The sequence below is a fragment of the Semicossyphus pulcher genome, unplaced genomic scaffold, assembly GCF_022749685.1.
Source record: "Semicossyphus pulcher isolate SPU_LCO1_2020_fin unplaced genomic scaffold, fSemPul1.0.p SCAF_20, whole genome shotgun sequence".
NCBI classification, from domain to species: Eukaryota; Metazoa; Chordata; class Actinopteri; order Labriformes; family Labridae; genus Semicossyphus; species Semicossyphus pulcher.
In genome coordinates this window covers 19,085,103-19,101,580 of record NW_027211694.1, presented here as the reverse complement: position 1 = coordinate 19,101,580, position 16,478 = coordinate 19,085,103, and the positions used below count along the sequence as shown (strand labels likewise).

The following is a 16,478-nucleotide window of genomic DNA, read 5'->3' as shown; positions in this document are numbered from 1 at the left end:
AAAATTGAGAGTTTAGAAGGAGTTATAGTAATTTCACCTGCTCTGAACATTGTTACTGTCTACCTGCTTTTTGTGCTACGTCGGTTCTACAATTCACATGCCAGCTGCAGTTCCAGGATTTTGGCATCGTGAACAGGTTGTTTTGATTGTTAAAAGTTTCTAAGTGAGTGAATTACCTTGAATCATCTAAGTGACATCTGTAGTGAAGGTTGGTCAGAATCCCGGGCACCAAGCCAACCTCAAACAAGTGAAAGCGCTGTCTAATGAAACACACAGATGAGAACAAATATTTTATCAGCATTATAAGCATACTGGTTGCGGTTGTGACCGAAGTCGATGTCCCAACCTGTTTTATTGCCAACTGCAAAACTTGATTTGTCACATCTTGAATTTGTCTCATCATTTGTATCCAGACTGCCTACACCGTGCCCATCCTTGCCTTTGCCTTTGTCTGCCACCCCGAGGTCCTGCCCATCTACAGCGAGCTGAAAGAGTAAGATCGTCTCTTCATACCTTTACATCAAGCTGCAAAGTACCATCACGTCCTTCAAAGAAACAGACAATAAAAACCAGATTAGCATTAAACTTAAAGATATAATCTCGAAGATTTTCATTTAAGTAAATGTCTGTTAAGTCACTATCTAAAGCCTAATGAGGTAACACAATAGTGTTTGAGCCTATGGCCCACTGATGAAAGCCTTTGCATTTGCGGTATTACAGACTGGGTGTCCGTGGTGACATTCACGAAAAAATCACAAGCGGCGCCCAGTTAGTGACGCGTTTTTCATCAGCCAGCAGCGGTTGGTCTGCCAGAGAGGGTAGGCGGAGCTAAGCGGCTGCTTTTCCGTTCTCTGCAAGTGTTGCAAGTAAACAGTAATCTACTATGGCTGAACAAACAAAGAAAAGATTGATGACTACAGATACAACTTCAACAATAAGTGAAAATCAAAAGAAAAAGGAACAAATTTGACGCTCAGATGAAGGCAAACAGTCTACAAAGGAAAGCGACCGTCAGTGAGGAAAATCAAGAGTTACTTAACAAAGGGAGCCAACCGTAGACGTCTGGATATCTGGGACGTATGCACCGCCAGAGAGAACAAAACTGAGAATTTTGAGATCATAATTTTAAATTAAACATATTTTCTCACTATGAAGTCATGCAGATAGTCTCTAATGTGTAAAGATTTGGAGATGTCTGCCATTGAAAACCTTTGCTGCAATCCAAATAAGAAAAAAAATCTTTGTATTTCTGACAGCTCTGACAGAAAGAACAGCAGTGTGTTTTCCCAGAAACAATTTCCTGCTCACATAATGGGATTGAATGTAACATTTCAGGGAAAGTATAGTCTGTGTCCAATTGTGATGAGTCACTGAAAGAAATGAACGCTCAGCCAAGCTCCTCAGGGGGGAATGTCCGGACACGTTCAGGAGTGCGGCGGATGTGAAAGGGGCTTAAATCTGCTTTGATATATATAGAGAGTTTTACTGCAGGTCTCGAGTGTAAATCTTAATCTGTAAAAAGGCTTTGGGCCTCTAAAAAAAGTGAATGCTTGTCTCTACAGTCGCACCAGGAAAAAGATGCAGAACGTCTCCAACCTGTCAATCTTGACGATGCTCATCATGTACATGCTGTCAGCGCTGTTCGGGTACCTCACGTTTTATGGTAAGTAGCTTATAAATTATGTTTTCTGCATTAAGACAGATACAGAGTGATATTAGAAAGTGATAATTGCACTTATAAAGGCTGAAAATTGGACATTGACCCCAGGATTTAAACTTTCCTGTCTCTGCTGTGCCCACATTTTGAATTTAAACGCTTTTTTGACATATTTTATTCTTCTTCTCCTCCTGCACAGATAACGTGGAGGCCGAGTTGCTCCACACCTTCACCAAGGTTTATAAGTTCGACACCATGTTGCTGCTGGTGCGTTTGGCTGTTCTCACTGCTGTCACCCTGACTGTCCCCATCGTGCTGTTCCCTGTAAGTGTCTTTTCTTCCTCGAGCACTAGTTAAGTTTGGGATGTTTCCTCTTTGAAAGGTCTCCTCTCCAGGGCTTTCATTTTTACAATAATGCATATATATATATAATGATATAATTTGATGCACTTCAGCGTGCACAAACATACACCACACTAAAAAATGTGGCCGCTGACGCCGACCAGCTACTCGTGAAACCCTTCATTCAGTCAAGCACTCCTGCCACTTTGTGTCACTCTGCTAACAGACCATGTTTTGTGTTTGGTGCAGAGTCAGACTTTTTCTGGGTGCAGTTTGGTGAAAAAGAACACACTGTTCAGTTTGGCACTCTGCTTGTGTCGTCATCTCAAATCTCAGCGCACACAGGCTCAGGTTGTAAAGTGCCACACCTCTGAATTACGCAAACACACACACCACACGGATTGTAGCACTAAAGCCTCTCTTCCTCTTCACTCTCCAAATGAGGTCAGATGTTAGCCCCCTGAGTGACGTCCACTTACCAAAACTTATCGTCTCAGTCACATTCATTCACACATACACACGCTCCAGGCTTCCCAGTCCTTATATGTTCATGTGCTAATTTTAGCTTAGCCCTCAACAAAAATGGCTGCCAGCCAGAGGAAGTTTCATGCCCCGTTTTAGCTTTCATGCACACACACACATACACACACACACACACAGACTAACACACTAACTTTATGTTGAGAAAAGCAGCTGCAAATTTGTGCCTAATATCTGAAGTTGGTGCAGGAACAGCAGGCGGCCACCAGGGGGAGGCAGATTTGTTTCTGTAAAGTGCTGATGGAGAATGATGCAGCAATGACTGCACACTATTAAAACACTAAACGTGACAAAGCACAACACACACACACACACATACATTTATACATACTTTTGGAATATAAACATGCACATTTACCTTTATTGTTATTTATGAACTGCCTTGTTGGTACAAACATCATTATTTTGTTAAATTTCAGCCATTTATCTGAGGCTTGTACTCACTGGGTGTTCCCGTTCCCCCTCATATACCTTTAACTAACACACACACACACACACACACACACACACACACCCCTCCCTCAGCAGACACTGCTGTTTTTTCTGTCAGGGAATGTGAGAGAGGATCCCCCCTCTCTCTCTCTCTCTCTCTGCAGTGGAAGTTTACAGCTTCACAGTGGACAGTGGAAAAACCCTCACCCTGACTGGAAGCTTCAGGGAGATAAAGAGGCGGAGTCAGAGAGACAAAGAGGGTGGGCTACCATGAGAGGGAGACAGAAACGCAAGGCTGCACAGTTAATGTATTGTGTCAATGATAGAGATGGTTAAAAAACTGCATCATCGAAATAGAGAGAAACGATGCAGGTCTGCGTGTTAGTGTCCTTAAAGAATACTTGAGTTCAATCTGGAAATATTAGGGTTTGTGAAAGGATGAATTGTGCAAAAACATGGAGTCACAATCTGATATGTCGAGCCAAAAAGAGGTGGACCTCTTATTTCACTGTGTTTTCAGCTATAATAGTTTATGTCAAACAGGCAATAGCAACAGCAATATGGTGTAAGAGATTTGTGAAAAAAATAAATTACTCTTTGGGGGCACATTCACGTGTACACATAAACCAAAAGGGGAAGCCGGGCTTAGCTACAGATAAAAGTTAAAGGAGCAATTCGCCCCTGGACAAAGCCACTGTCAGTCAAAGCTGGTGTTCTCTGTGAAATACCACCGTTTCTCTGCAGGCAATGGCTCAGAGCGGTACTGAATCCAAAATACGACGTGAATATACCGGTGGATCGTTAAAAATCTTCAGGTCTGCAGTCTACACTTCAAACCTGACGATTTTGAACGAGACATGACATCGGAGGCGGGCGTCATAGATCGAGGAAGTGTAGTTTAGCGAGCTTTCTGGTTTTCCAGGGCCCATTGAAGAAGCGGATAGCGTCCTCCAAAGGCACAGAGCTAAATTGCATTTTTTTGCTCCCAGAACGGCATTAGCTCCTCATAATAGCATGAGAGGACTGAGGTTGAAAATTGGCGAACTGGCCCTTTAAAGAATTGTCCCTTGGCTGTAAATAAAAAAAGAAACAGTATAAAATCTAGGGACAATATTTATTTATTGATTGATTTGTAAATGTATATATTGTTATGTATTGATCTTCTCTTCTGAACTGTACACTGTTTAGACCAAAGCTTATTTCCATTATCAAACTAGGAAAAATGAAGACGACAGAAAGAAGCCTTTTGTTTGTAGATACTGCGATTCACATTTTATGAATATTTCTGTGAATTATCTCAAGTCAGACGGCAGAGTTTCCATTTTGTTACCTTTCATGTAGGTTTTATAGCAAAGAAGTTCAAAATAATTATCCTAAGAAGGCACAGGATGAAGTCTTCACTGCTGCTGTAGTTCCTGCTCTCTGCCTCTGCAGGGCAGAATACTAACAGCTGTGTCTTCCCAGTCTATGGATGTCATTTGGATGTTACTTTCCTATAAAGACAAACTCATTGTTAGTATAGTTAACTGCAAACATCCGCTAATATGTATGTTAATTATCTAGCACAAGTTGTTATTTATGAGTTAGGAGTTGGAAGCTTGATGTGCAACACGTTTTATTTCCCTCTATCTCAATAATCTGACTTCCATGGTACTCACAACAGTTACATTCAAATGTAATTGATATTGAGAAGGGGAGGCCTGTTTGAATAATAAATAAATGAGGGAGAGTGAGAGTGAGGAGGACTAAGATTACAGAGGAAAAACACAAGACTGAAACAAGACGCCGCAAAGCAGCTGGGCTGTCTTGTAGCTGAGTGAAAAGAGCAAGACAGTAACACAGTCCGGGTTAGGGGTTCATATTCCACTGCAGGCACGTGCAATAGAAACATAGCCAGTGCCTTGTTATAGTATACAGTATGTCCTCTTTAGCTGGGAGCTTTTATAAACGTCAGGCAAATTTACAATGTGATGTGTTAAAAACTGGTTTAGGCTTGTGTATACCTGTATGGATACCAATGAAAAGGTGTGAGTCATAACCGACATCACACGAGTCGGTTAAGGTGATATTCATTACAAAGCTGAGAGACAGCATGTAAGTGAAATGGCCGACTTAGCTGGGTTGATTTGTGCTTGGATTTTTGACTAGAAAGGTGTAGATGTTAAATCTCCGTGCTGCAAATTAGACAACGTTGCTGTAAATCGCAGAAAGATTGACGAACTTGGATGCACACAAGACATCGGATCAAAAGAAGTGCTCAGTCGCTCGGCCAAGTTTCCAGTTGACATTTGAGAATCTCGCCTTGAATCCTCCTGACCTTCAATTTGCAGAGAAAACCGCCGACCTTCAGCCAGAGATTAACATTAGCTTTGTCTGCGACTGTCCTTGGCTCCGATGGGGAAGCGCTTGTATATGAGAGAATAGAGAATGTATGTGTGGGAGTGTGCGCTTGCAGACATGTGTTTAGACGTGAATGTGAGTGTGTGTGTACGGGTGTGCAGTCACGTGAAGGATAGATGCAAACAGAGGCCAGATCACACAGGGCTTTGCCAGGATCCAGTACATAATGAAAGGGCTTTATGGGGAGTCAAACATGCCCCAGTTCTCAGGCTCCAGCGGTAGATTGAAAGCATGGGAGAGGGACGCCATCGAGCTGATGAACAGCACCAATATCACCTTTATGTCTTAACTTCATGTTGAAAATAAGTCTCTTAATCAAGACCTTTCTCTCTGTAGCGCTAGCTTGATCTCTTGCCACTAAACCTCGTATATTACCAGTTCCTCTTAAAAAGTAGGTCAGTGTTTTTAGTCCAACTGTTTCAAAGGCTCATAAATAAACGACTGTTCACATGTGATGAATATTTGCCGTTAGCTCGTCCTGCTAAACATTTTCTGGTTGATGGAAGGACAAATTATATTTTATTTTTCTTCAATTTAAAAAAGTGGGACAGGTTGGGTTTCTTTCCATTGAACAGTAAAGGACATTTAATATCTCTCTATTTCAAAACACTGCTACAAAAGTTAAGCTAGCTAGTTTAGCTTTCTAGCTGTTAGCAGCATTATTCAACCAGCTATAGCCTACTGGATCATATCTCTTTGTTTACTTACACTTGTGTTGTCATTCAACACTTTTGACTGACATTTGGAAAATGAAAAGTGAACAACAACACATTATTCTTGTACAAGTACTAAGTCCAAAAAGCTAGCAACAATGCTATACCTATTTTAACTTTTCAAGTCAAGTCAACTTTGTCATTATCGACATACAAGGTATGAACGAAATTTTGTTTCTTATAGACCAGTTGCTAAAAAGAATAGTGCGTACATAATTAACAAACAATAGAACAACATACATGAGACAAACAAGACTGCAAAGGCAGTTGTGTTACATAGGACTATGGTGTATAAGCTGCCGTGTGCTTATCCAAAGTAGACACTTTTACCAAGTAAGTGCTAAGTACTAAAGCTTTAATATAATTAAAATGACTTAATAAAACTTTTAGACTAGACAGACTAGTTGTAGCCATTATTATAAAAGCTCAAGGATGCAAAATTGGCTGCCAAGAATTTTGGGTTGCCAGGTTGTGCAAAATCCTGTTTCTGCTTTTGTTTCTCCTCATGAAGTAAAATGATTGGTGAGTGTAATTTTTTATTTGATCAATTCTGAAGTCACAGAAGTTAATTAAGACATTAAAGGGTCTTGAGTTTCTCATGTTCTAACAAGTCTAACAAGTTAAAATTGTTAGCTGGTCCTTAGCAGTATGTTTTTTTTAAAATTAATTTGCTCTAGACATACTGCAGCTGTGCAGGCTACTGGAGTGGTGAGGTGGTGCATTTAACAGCTAAAAAGACTAATCAGGTGACATTCTGGAGGCGAATTAACACCAAATTATTTCAGTACTTGGCAACATAAAAGTTATTTTCAAAGTCCAGAGATTTGCTTCACAAGTAAACCTTCTTACTTTCTCGAACACAGTGGAGTTGGGAAGCTGCAGCGCGTCAGTGTAGCCACCAGAGAGCTCATGTCTGCATTCATGTTTGAGGCCATACTAGCTCTTAGGTTTGTTTTGGTTTTATTAAAGTACAGAATGTGAAACTTATTTTTTTTCCTTTGTTTGGCTGTTCAGCCATTAATCAGTGCACACACAGGAAAAAACACAGCTGTGGTTTTGCCATTGATATTTTTACTTTATATGTGGGATGTTGTTTCAGTTTTTACTCAGCGAGCAGCTGTTCATATTCAAATGTGTGGCTATGAAAAAAACAGTTGTCACACAGTGTCATCTACTCTGTCTCGAGCTGTAAATAGCCTTGCACTTGCGTGTGTCTTGACATTGAAAGAATATATGCAATCATGTTGGCAGTAAATATTGTTGAATTGCACATGGTCTGTTTTTATTACTTCTAATTTGGACAGATTTGCAGAACTACCATATGCAGCTAAAATCTTAGTCCCTGGTTTCTTGCAATCTGGTTGAACCCAGATGTGGCTTGTTTAATCCGGCTGCCTTAAACTACACCACCCAAATATATGTGTGCGTGTGTGTGTGTGTGTGTGTGTGTGTGTGTGTGTGTGTGTGTGTGACAGGTAGTAGGAGGAGTGTGCAAATATCACACGGTGAACTCCAAAGGCTTTGCGCCAGGTAACAGTCGGGTGCTGAATAGTTTGGAGCCTTGGAGAGAAATGCCGCGTCCAGGCTCTAGTTTTCCAAGTCGGACTAATTATGCAACAGCTGGTGGGAGGGGGATTGGCGGGTTAGGGGAAGCTTGTAAAAGTTAGGATGGATGCACTTAAATTATTGTCATTAACTCCTACAAGAAAGACGTTTTGGCTCTAAGTGGGACACTTTCTTGGCAGTGGGCAGTGAAGCGCAGGAGTCATCCCGGTGCCTCCTGACAGTCATGATGGAGGTCACTTGGTTCAATCTGACAGTGCAGAAAATCCAGTTAATGTGATTTTTTTTTCCCGTTGAGCCATGCAAACTGGACATAAATCTAGTGCTTAAGTCCGACTTGAAAGGATACAAAGAAGGCCTGTGGTGTTCTGCCAGCAGCGGCTCTTAAGAAAGTAAAGATTGCACGTCTTGTCCTTTTCAGGTTAAACTAAACAAAGGAGTTACTTTCTCTGAAACTAGTTTTGCATCTCATTTTATTCTACAAATAAATTGTCAGTTTGAAGTGTAAGTGTGTATTAATGTGCTCTCATGGCAACTTGTGGCCCTGATCTGTGTTAATGGGGGACTAGTAAGTAAAAGAGGAAGGAAGACAGGCTCGTAGGCAAAAAGTGACAATAGCAGCTTCATGTAAAGACAAACCACCCCCCTGCAGGCGATCCCGCCCTCCTCTCACTACCGGCTGATGCAATCCCATGGTTCCATTGCGCTGCAGGAGATAATCCCCAGCCCTTTTGAATGGGCACCATTGGCCCCACCCCTCTGTAACCTTTCTCCGTGTGGCCCTGCGAGTTGATGGTGCCTCAGGTTTCACCTGACAACCGCGACCTTTCACCCACTGGAGGCTTGAACGGCCTGCCTGTGGCTCAGCAGCTCCAGGCGCCTTAGCTGGGATCTCCTGCGTCTCTCTGCTTCCCTCTCTCTTACACACACACTGGCCTCACAGTACTTGACACACTTCAGTCGGCGGCCAAGTGTGGGAATCAGTCTCAGACAGAAGCCGGCAGACATGCGGACTGTTGTTAATGATGTTTCTTTAATGCAGACATTAGTGCTGGACGATAATAAAGTATTTGGTACCACTATTGAGGAACACATATTTACCATTAACGTGTTGCTTATTAGCATGTATATTAGTAGGATATTGGCTCTTTATAAGTCATTATAAAGCACTTATTAATGCTTATTTCTGCATACTACAATTAGTCTGTACAGATATTTAAATAGCAGTTTTTTCTTCCCTACAAAATCAAATACCTAGACTTGAGTATTGGCTGCTTTCTGACATTTAGCTTTCTTTGACCAACGTTACACTCATTATCGCAGAATCGCCATATCGTGATATTATCATTATCGTGGGCTACGTATCACGATCGCAATTTCCACCCCTAGTGTCGAAACAACTCCTACTCGAACATTAACTAAGACCTTTCCGTAAATAACCTCCTAATTTGTCAATGTTAATAATATGTACAGAAATTGTTGTACATGAATTATGATTTCAAAAGGTTTTGCTTAAATTTTTTTGTACTTTCACATCATGAGACATATTTTGCAAAGCATGTTAAGATCATAATTGATGTCAACAACTTCCTTACTATCAATAACTCTAAGTAAAGAAGTCTTTAACAAGTACTTAATAATTAATAATTAAGTGACAACTTGCTGCAGAAATGCATTATAATAAGTGACTAGTTTCTGTTGAATGTTTCAACGTTAATATAAAGGGTTTTTTTTTACTTAATGAACCTTTTAAACTCTTTGACGTCACAGGTTAAATAAAATGCTCTAAGTGTAACACATCCCTCCTCTCCTCAGTCAGATGATGGTGAACTTTATACAACTTTGTTAATATATTAATGAGCTTATTTTTCTAAATCCGTAAAATCCGTAAGACTCAAAATGTACTACTTTGTGTTTTTCCAGATCCGCTCCTCCATCACCACACTGCTGTTCAGCGGGCGAGAGTTCAGCTGGACTCGCCACATGCTGATCGCCGCCGCCATCCTGGCCTTCAACAACATGTTGGTCATCTTCGTGCCCACCATCAGAGACATCTTCGGCTTCATCGGTGAGTTTGTGTGGCATTTCTGTTCTCAAATGTGGTGGAAAATAAACCAACAACATGGACAAAAAGAGTTAATAAAAGCGTGAGAGCGGCGGTTGGGGCCTGATAAGCACCTTCAGTTCAGGGGTCATTTTGTTAAGTAAAGACGTGGGAAGTACAGAAGCTTAAAGTGTCAGGTCGAGTCAGCTGTGCAGTCGCGTGAGCCTTCTGTGACCACTGGATCCAAACACTCACGTTCTCGCTGCTGAAACACTGAATTATGCAAACATTAAGGTGTGTCTAATAATATTCAGTCAAATGAAACCAGGAAATTGGTAAAGGCTATTCCTCTTTCTGTGAAAACTAGAAGTGTTGACTTGCCACACCAGGGGAAAACTAGGGCTCATTTTACTGAGATGCAAAAATAGCAAGAAACATTGTCACATTTTTTTCCTGGTTCTAATTTTATACCTAGGCGTGAAACTATTATATCCACTTCCTCAACTTATGAGCTGACTCCTATCTAGACCAGTCTTCAGAGGATTTACAGAGGTGTCCTAAACTGTGAGAGGTTGCACGAATGTCTTTGCTTGAACCACATTTCTTGGCAGCTCCTTTGGCAGGAAGTTGGTGAAAATGAGGTTAAAAGATGCTACTTTGGCACTTACTTTTGTGTAGCCATAGATCAAACTCTACTAGGACTAACCGCTGCTGAAGTTGTTTTTAGTTCTAGTTCCTTGGAGTCATTCTGAGACGGTTGATAAATACTGTACAGGCCTAAGTGTTAAAACGCGTGTGTCTGATTTGATCTTCCTTCTGGTTTCTTTTGCAGGTTCCTCTGCAGCCACTATGCTCATCTTTATCCTACCTGCTGCCTTCTACCTCCGCCTGGTTAAGACTGTACCGCTCCGCTCCCCGCAGAAGATCGGGGTAAGTCTATAGAAACATACATTAACATCTTTCTCACTGTATCATTTTTCCCACTCTTTACCCCGAGGGGCAGATCGGATTTTCAAAACGTGACTCGTTACAAATTTCAATAGACCTCCACTGTGCATCATCACACATCCAACTACATTTAATCCCTCCTCTGTCTCTCTTGTGTGTCTCTCTCTATAGGCGGCTATCTTCCTAGTGGTGGGAATCGTCTTCATGATTGGCAGCTTGTCACTCATCGTCCTCGACTGGATCCACAACCCCCCGGGCTCCGGTGGGGAACACTAAACCCCCTTTTCCCTCGTCAGATTTAAGAGTGCAGCAAACTTTTCTCAGCCTCCACCCTGCTACGTCTCTTCTGGTTGACCTCAGCTGGTCAAACATCTGGGAAAGCGGCCCATCAGCAGTTTCTTCCCTCTCATCAAATCACAAAATTGATCATAAAACTTAAACTTATGGACATAAAGTGCTGCACTGGGTTGAGATATCATCAATTTTTCCCCGAAAGCCGGAGACATTTTTGCTCGGTTTTACGTTTTTTTGCTGTAAAGTTTTGGATGTGACGCAACAAAAAAAAAAGAAAAACCCGGAAATGGGGAGAAACAGACTCTTGTTCAAAGTGCCACCGAAAGCCTGAAATCACCATCATAATCATTATTTCTCCCAGCGATGAAGAGACAGAACAAACACAAACGATGCAGCCCTCACCTGAAGCTGCTGCTCGCAGGGCTGGAAAAACGATGCGAGTCCCTCAGTCCTCTGTGCACTTGAAGGAGACATTTGGAGGTGGAATGTATCGTCCTCCATGAAACAAGGAGCACTTCTAGCATTGCGTTTCACTTTGTGTGTAGAGCTAACACACACAAACGCACAAATAGACATAGTAAAACACACCTACACCAGCATTTTCAAGCAGCTATCCCTAAATCAAGCAGTTGGCTCATCTCAAAAGAACCGTTAATCAGTCATGTAGAACTTTTATCCAGGAAAGTTTGGTTTCTTTTGCTGCTCTGCCACACGTTAACAGTCAGAAGCTTGCCAAAGTCTACATGCACATACATTTTAAGTGGATTGTGTTCCTACTAGAGCTTCCCCACCAGCTGTTTTCCTCGTGGCTGTGTGTAGGATATGAGGAGATGCTTTCGTTGTTACTGTCACAGAGGGATTGGAAGGTATCAATGTACATATGAAGTGTCTACTGAAACAGAAAGTTGTTGTACATAACATCTTACTCAGCCTCATACGGCTCTTCAGGTTGTATTTAGTAAATTTTCCAACACACATAAAAATACCTGCTGGAATAATTTAATAGGCACCTGATATAGGGTTAGAAAGCTGGATATAAAACCATAGGTTGTGATTCTTCTAAATTGGCAAAAAAACACTTCAAAATGTATTCAATTTAAAAGATGCTGATTTCAAAAATACAATTGGACAATTAAAAAATGAATCAAAGTAAACTGATAAAGCCAAAAAAAAAAAATTTAATTACTTTTTAGATTCAGAATGTATTAAAATATTTTAAACTTGTGCCATACTATCCTTCGAACCACTGGATAAAAGCCGTCACTCTTTACAAAATGTCATTTTAAATATAACTATGTGCCATTCAGTAAAACACATACAGTAGTTTGATATTTTGGGAAAGAGTTAGAAGTAAAGATTGATACAACTCTCGTGCCTGTACGCCAAATATTAAGCTAACGTTAGCGGTAAGCTCACAGGCAGTTAGCGATTAACTTGGCATAACAACTGGAAGCTCAGAAAAGAATTTAGTTTTAATACAATACAACTATCAAGATAAAATGTTTCAACTTCTAAGCTGGTTGGATTTTAACTTGAACGGAATTTAGCTAGCTGTTTTCCCTCTCTTACTGTGTATATGCCAAGCTAGCTAACGGTTTCCAGATGTTAGCCAGCTCGATCTTTAGCCCACAGACATGCGTGGAGTGGTATCAATCTTTTGATTTAAGAGCTTTTCTTCCCCATGAAATGTACAAGAATTCCTTAAAATAGTACACACATCATGACGTATGTCGTAACAGAGGACCTAGCTACAGTATTTATTACTACTGTAACACTCAGAGGATATTTACCAATCTTGAAAGTAAAAGATGGCAAACAAAGCTCAAAACTGAGTTTAGTAACTAATTACTCACTAATATCCTGAGATAAAAGTGAATAGTTTTACTAATCCAGAAAATTTTGAATTTTGTACTGTATTTTGAAGCTGAAACATTTTCTTCAGTTTAGATGAGATAAATTATCAGCGAGCTATATCACTTCAGTATCCACTCTGTCATTTATTCCATCAATTATTAGATAAAAACAGTAACAGGATTATTGTTTAAAATTGTGCCTTTTAGATTATTCTCATTATAATTGGCTTCTAGTACTGGTGCCTTTGGTAAAACATAAAAACCTCATCACACCTCCTCTCCGATGCCGTTAACGTGTCACGAACACATCCAGCCAAAGTGGACAACATTTACAGATCCTTTGTGGATCTAAGTACATGAAACAAAAAGATATTTCAAATGAAATAGTGTATTATGTGCATGTTTTTGGATTACAAACATGGTCTTTTTGGACATTTGTATATGCTTTGTAAATAGTCTTTATTTTATGGTACACTGACACTCATTGTCTGTGAGTGGGTTGTTTTGGGGATTCTGCTTTACAAGTCTTCGGCAATCCAGCGTTTGTTTTAGTATATATATAAATATATATGATGTGTATTAGTTTTTTTTTTCTTGCTGTATGACAGTAGTTTTTTCCCCTTTATTTGAAGCTTGTATATTTGTAGAAATTTTGATCTCTATATATACCTTTTCATTTTTTAATGTTATATTGTCATATTAGGATGAATTAATCAACGGCATACTTCAGAACAGGGTTCTCCCAAAAGTCTCAGAAACAAGGGAAACATTAATACTAAGTAAGCCGCATTAACGTTGAATTTGCTGTACGAAACAGTTCAGCAACACATAAAATAAGCAAGATAAGATCATCCGAAGTGTTTCAGAACCACACTACAGGAAGGTTACGGGACAGACCTCCAGAATAATTTGATTTAAGAGCTTATAGCTCTTCTGCTACTTATTGCATGGCGTATAACTTATGCTAACATGTAGCCGTACACCTAAGCTAACATGTAGCTGTATACCTCTACAAATGGATAACAACATGCACAAAAACCTTTCGTGTTTACCAGTTCTTAAGCTCTACCAGGACAATCGTATACCGTTGTAGTTCATACCTTACTGTGGCTCATAATGTATATCACTGCTGTCATAGCAAGACCTTCTACACCCAGTTTTGGTGAGGTTTTTCTTGTATGACATTACTTGAACTGAAGCTTTCCACGGCCTGATCGAGCTTCATTACCGAAGTGTCTCTTCAGTACTCACTATGAATGTTCACTCTGGCTCACTCTTTCCAAATTTATTCACGGTAGTGTTTAGCTGTAACCTCAATAGCCTCCTAATGCTCCCAAAACTACACCTCTACCCCCCGTAGTATCTCAGGTATTGGCTCGGGACGGAGTTTTTTTTCTCACTTTTGGTTAAATGTCTTCACCTTGTGCATTATTGAGCCAATCTGCACAATGCTGTTTTATATTGTGCTGGCCTAGATGAGAAGTCGTCTTGTTTTGTAAAAACAGAAGTCCCCAGTTAATTTTTAACAGTGTTTTAAAAAGGAAGTGTGCAGAACCACCTGCCTTATTTTTCTATGGACCCTCAGCCGTGGAGAAACACTTGGTCAATGTTACTGCTGTTCAGTGTCTCTGCTTCCTGTGGATCAGGCTGAACATTCAGATTTGTAATTATACCCAAACAAAGGGGATGTTTTTTGTATCAGTGATGCTGTTTCATTATGATGAACAATAAATGTGAAATAAAAAAGTATTTGTTTCGATACTTCTTTTGTAACTACTTATTTGTGCATATTTCGAGCACGTGATCAATGCATTTTCAAGTCAAAACAAAGAAGAAAAACACTGATAGTAATGGAGTACTATTATAAAAATCATTTATGAATGTGTGTATGAGTCCAAACGCTGTAAAAAAAAACAAAATATATCCCTGTCAGTCACACCAACTCTTACATAACCTGTCTCAGTCCCAGCTGGCATCTCAGGATGTAACAAATAAAGCCATATTTCTGGCATGCTGATCAGATGATATTAGGCCTCTAAAATAAAAGAGATCCTCCTGTTCCTGTCTAGCTAGCATCTCCTGCTGACATGTAACACCAGCTTGTAATGTTCCCAGGAGATCAAAACAAGAGGTAGGGGGAATTGAGTTAGGTAACCTTTCTATTTCTTTCTAGATTGGTAACCTTGGCTCCGAATCAACTTGGAAAAAACATAAAGAGGACCCAGAGAGCCTTGAAACAAATATTAGACAGGGTGACATAGCAACAAAAAGTGAAGCTTACATAAAACAGCATCCAAAATTCAGACCTGTAGAGAAAGTTTTGTATTGAAAGTCCTCGTGTTGGGCAAATAGATTTTTTTAAAAAGATCGTCAAGTCATCCAACATAAATGACAAATTGGGTAATTTGTTGGTAGAAGATGATGCATAAAACCTGTACAACAATTAGTACTTTGGATTTTCCAGCGCGACGGTTTAGGTTTGGTTTGGTAGAGCACTGAAACACTGTTAAAAGAGAACAGCACATAATGTGACTGTTGGTAGGAAACAAAGAGGACCAGACATGAAATGCAGCTTAGCTGTATTGATATCAGATTGTGTTTGTGTTTAAATAATTTACAATAAAAAAATCAAAAGTATGACTTTTGCACACTTGTAGGTCGTCAGTTGCACAGGAACAAAGAGGTCTAGCACACTGTTTTTCTACACTTGCAAATGTGGGAATTTAATTTTGGTGTTTTTGAGTTAAAAACCACCAGGCAATAATATACCTAAAATTAATATGAAGAACATTGTCCAAAATAAAAATAAAAAATATTTAACAAAAAACACCCCGGGGCACCATTAGGTCATACATCAATGTATGCATCTACCCAGACATGCACTTACAGTAATTGTATGTACACGTACACATGCACATATACAGCTCCCTCCCTCTTTAATGAGGTACACCTCTAATATAGGCCATAAATGGCCTCCATATTTGGCTAGTTTTGCTTTGGACGTTATTTACCCGAGCAAACATGTTTTCAAAGGCAGCAGTCTCTAGTTTATGTGGGCTCTTCCAGTTGTGCAGAATTAGCCTATAGCTGCTACAACACAGCCCGTCATTATCAGTCCAGACTCTGCTTTTGTAATGCCGGGTGGTACGAGAGATTTGTCACCTAACAAACATAATTCGGGGGATTCTGGAAGAGGCTGTTTAAGCCAGCCTTCAAGACTTTTCGGGACCACCTTCCAGATCGGTGGTATAGAGCATGGAGGAACGTGCACACCTGTGTACTACATTTCCAACGTTTATTCTCCTTAGTTACGCCAATTACTGGATCTTTTAAATATAACTAGTCTTTCATTGAAGTTTGGATGTTTCCATAGATACGTCACTTAACTTAACTTGTACTTTATTCACTTGAGCTTTTCTTTTTATAGACTTATTCATAAAAAGAAATCACCTCACTGTAGTGACATTTTAAGTTTAAAACCAAATGTGATCGCCAGGACTATTTGATGTTGACATACTGCCCAAATATAAAGGTTTATTTAAATCTCAATTGGTTTTAATGTTTTAGCTTGATTAAAATATGTATCCGAATAAAACACAGTCTTTCAAAAAGAAACAAGTTGTTACTTTGAACTGGTGTGATAAATGAATCTTCTTCCTACCCTATCTACTTTGAGGTATGACTGCTGTCCG

The 16,478-nt window shown here is 39.9% G+C and overlaps 1 protein-coding gene across 2 annotated transcripts in view; it reads left to right on the top strand.

Annotated features, from left to right (window-relative positions):
• slc38a4 (solute carrier family 38 member 4) overlaps positions 1–14,547 on the top strand; it is a 40,764-nt gene extending 26,217 nt beyond the window's left edge. For both annotated transcript variants that reach the window (XM_069670890.1, XM_069670889.1), the window contains exons 11-16: positions 414–493; positions 1,563–1,663; positions 1,857–1,981; positions 9,571–9,715; positions 10,524–10,621; positions 10,811–14,547. In XM_069670890.1, coding sequence (XP_069526991.1) covers positions 414–493; positions 1,563–1,663; positions 1,857–1,981; positions 9,571–9,715; positions 10,524–10,621; positions 10,811–10,915 — 654 coding nt within the window. In that variant the 3' untranslated portion in view covers positions 10,916–14,547. The remainder of the gene's footprint in view (positions 1–413; positions 494–1,562; positions 1,664–1,856; positions 1,982–9,570; positions 9,716–10,523; positions 10,622–10,810) is intronic.
• The last annotated feature ends 1,931 nt before the right edge of the window (positions 14,548–16,478 follow it).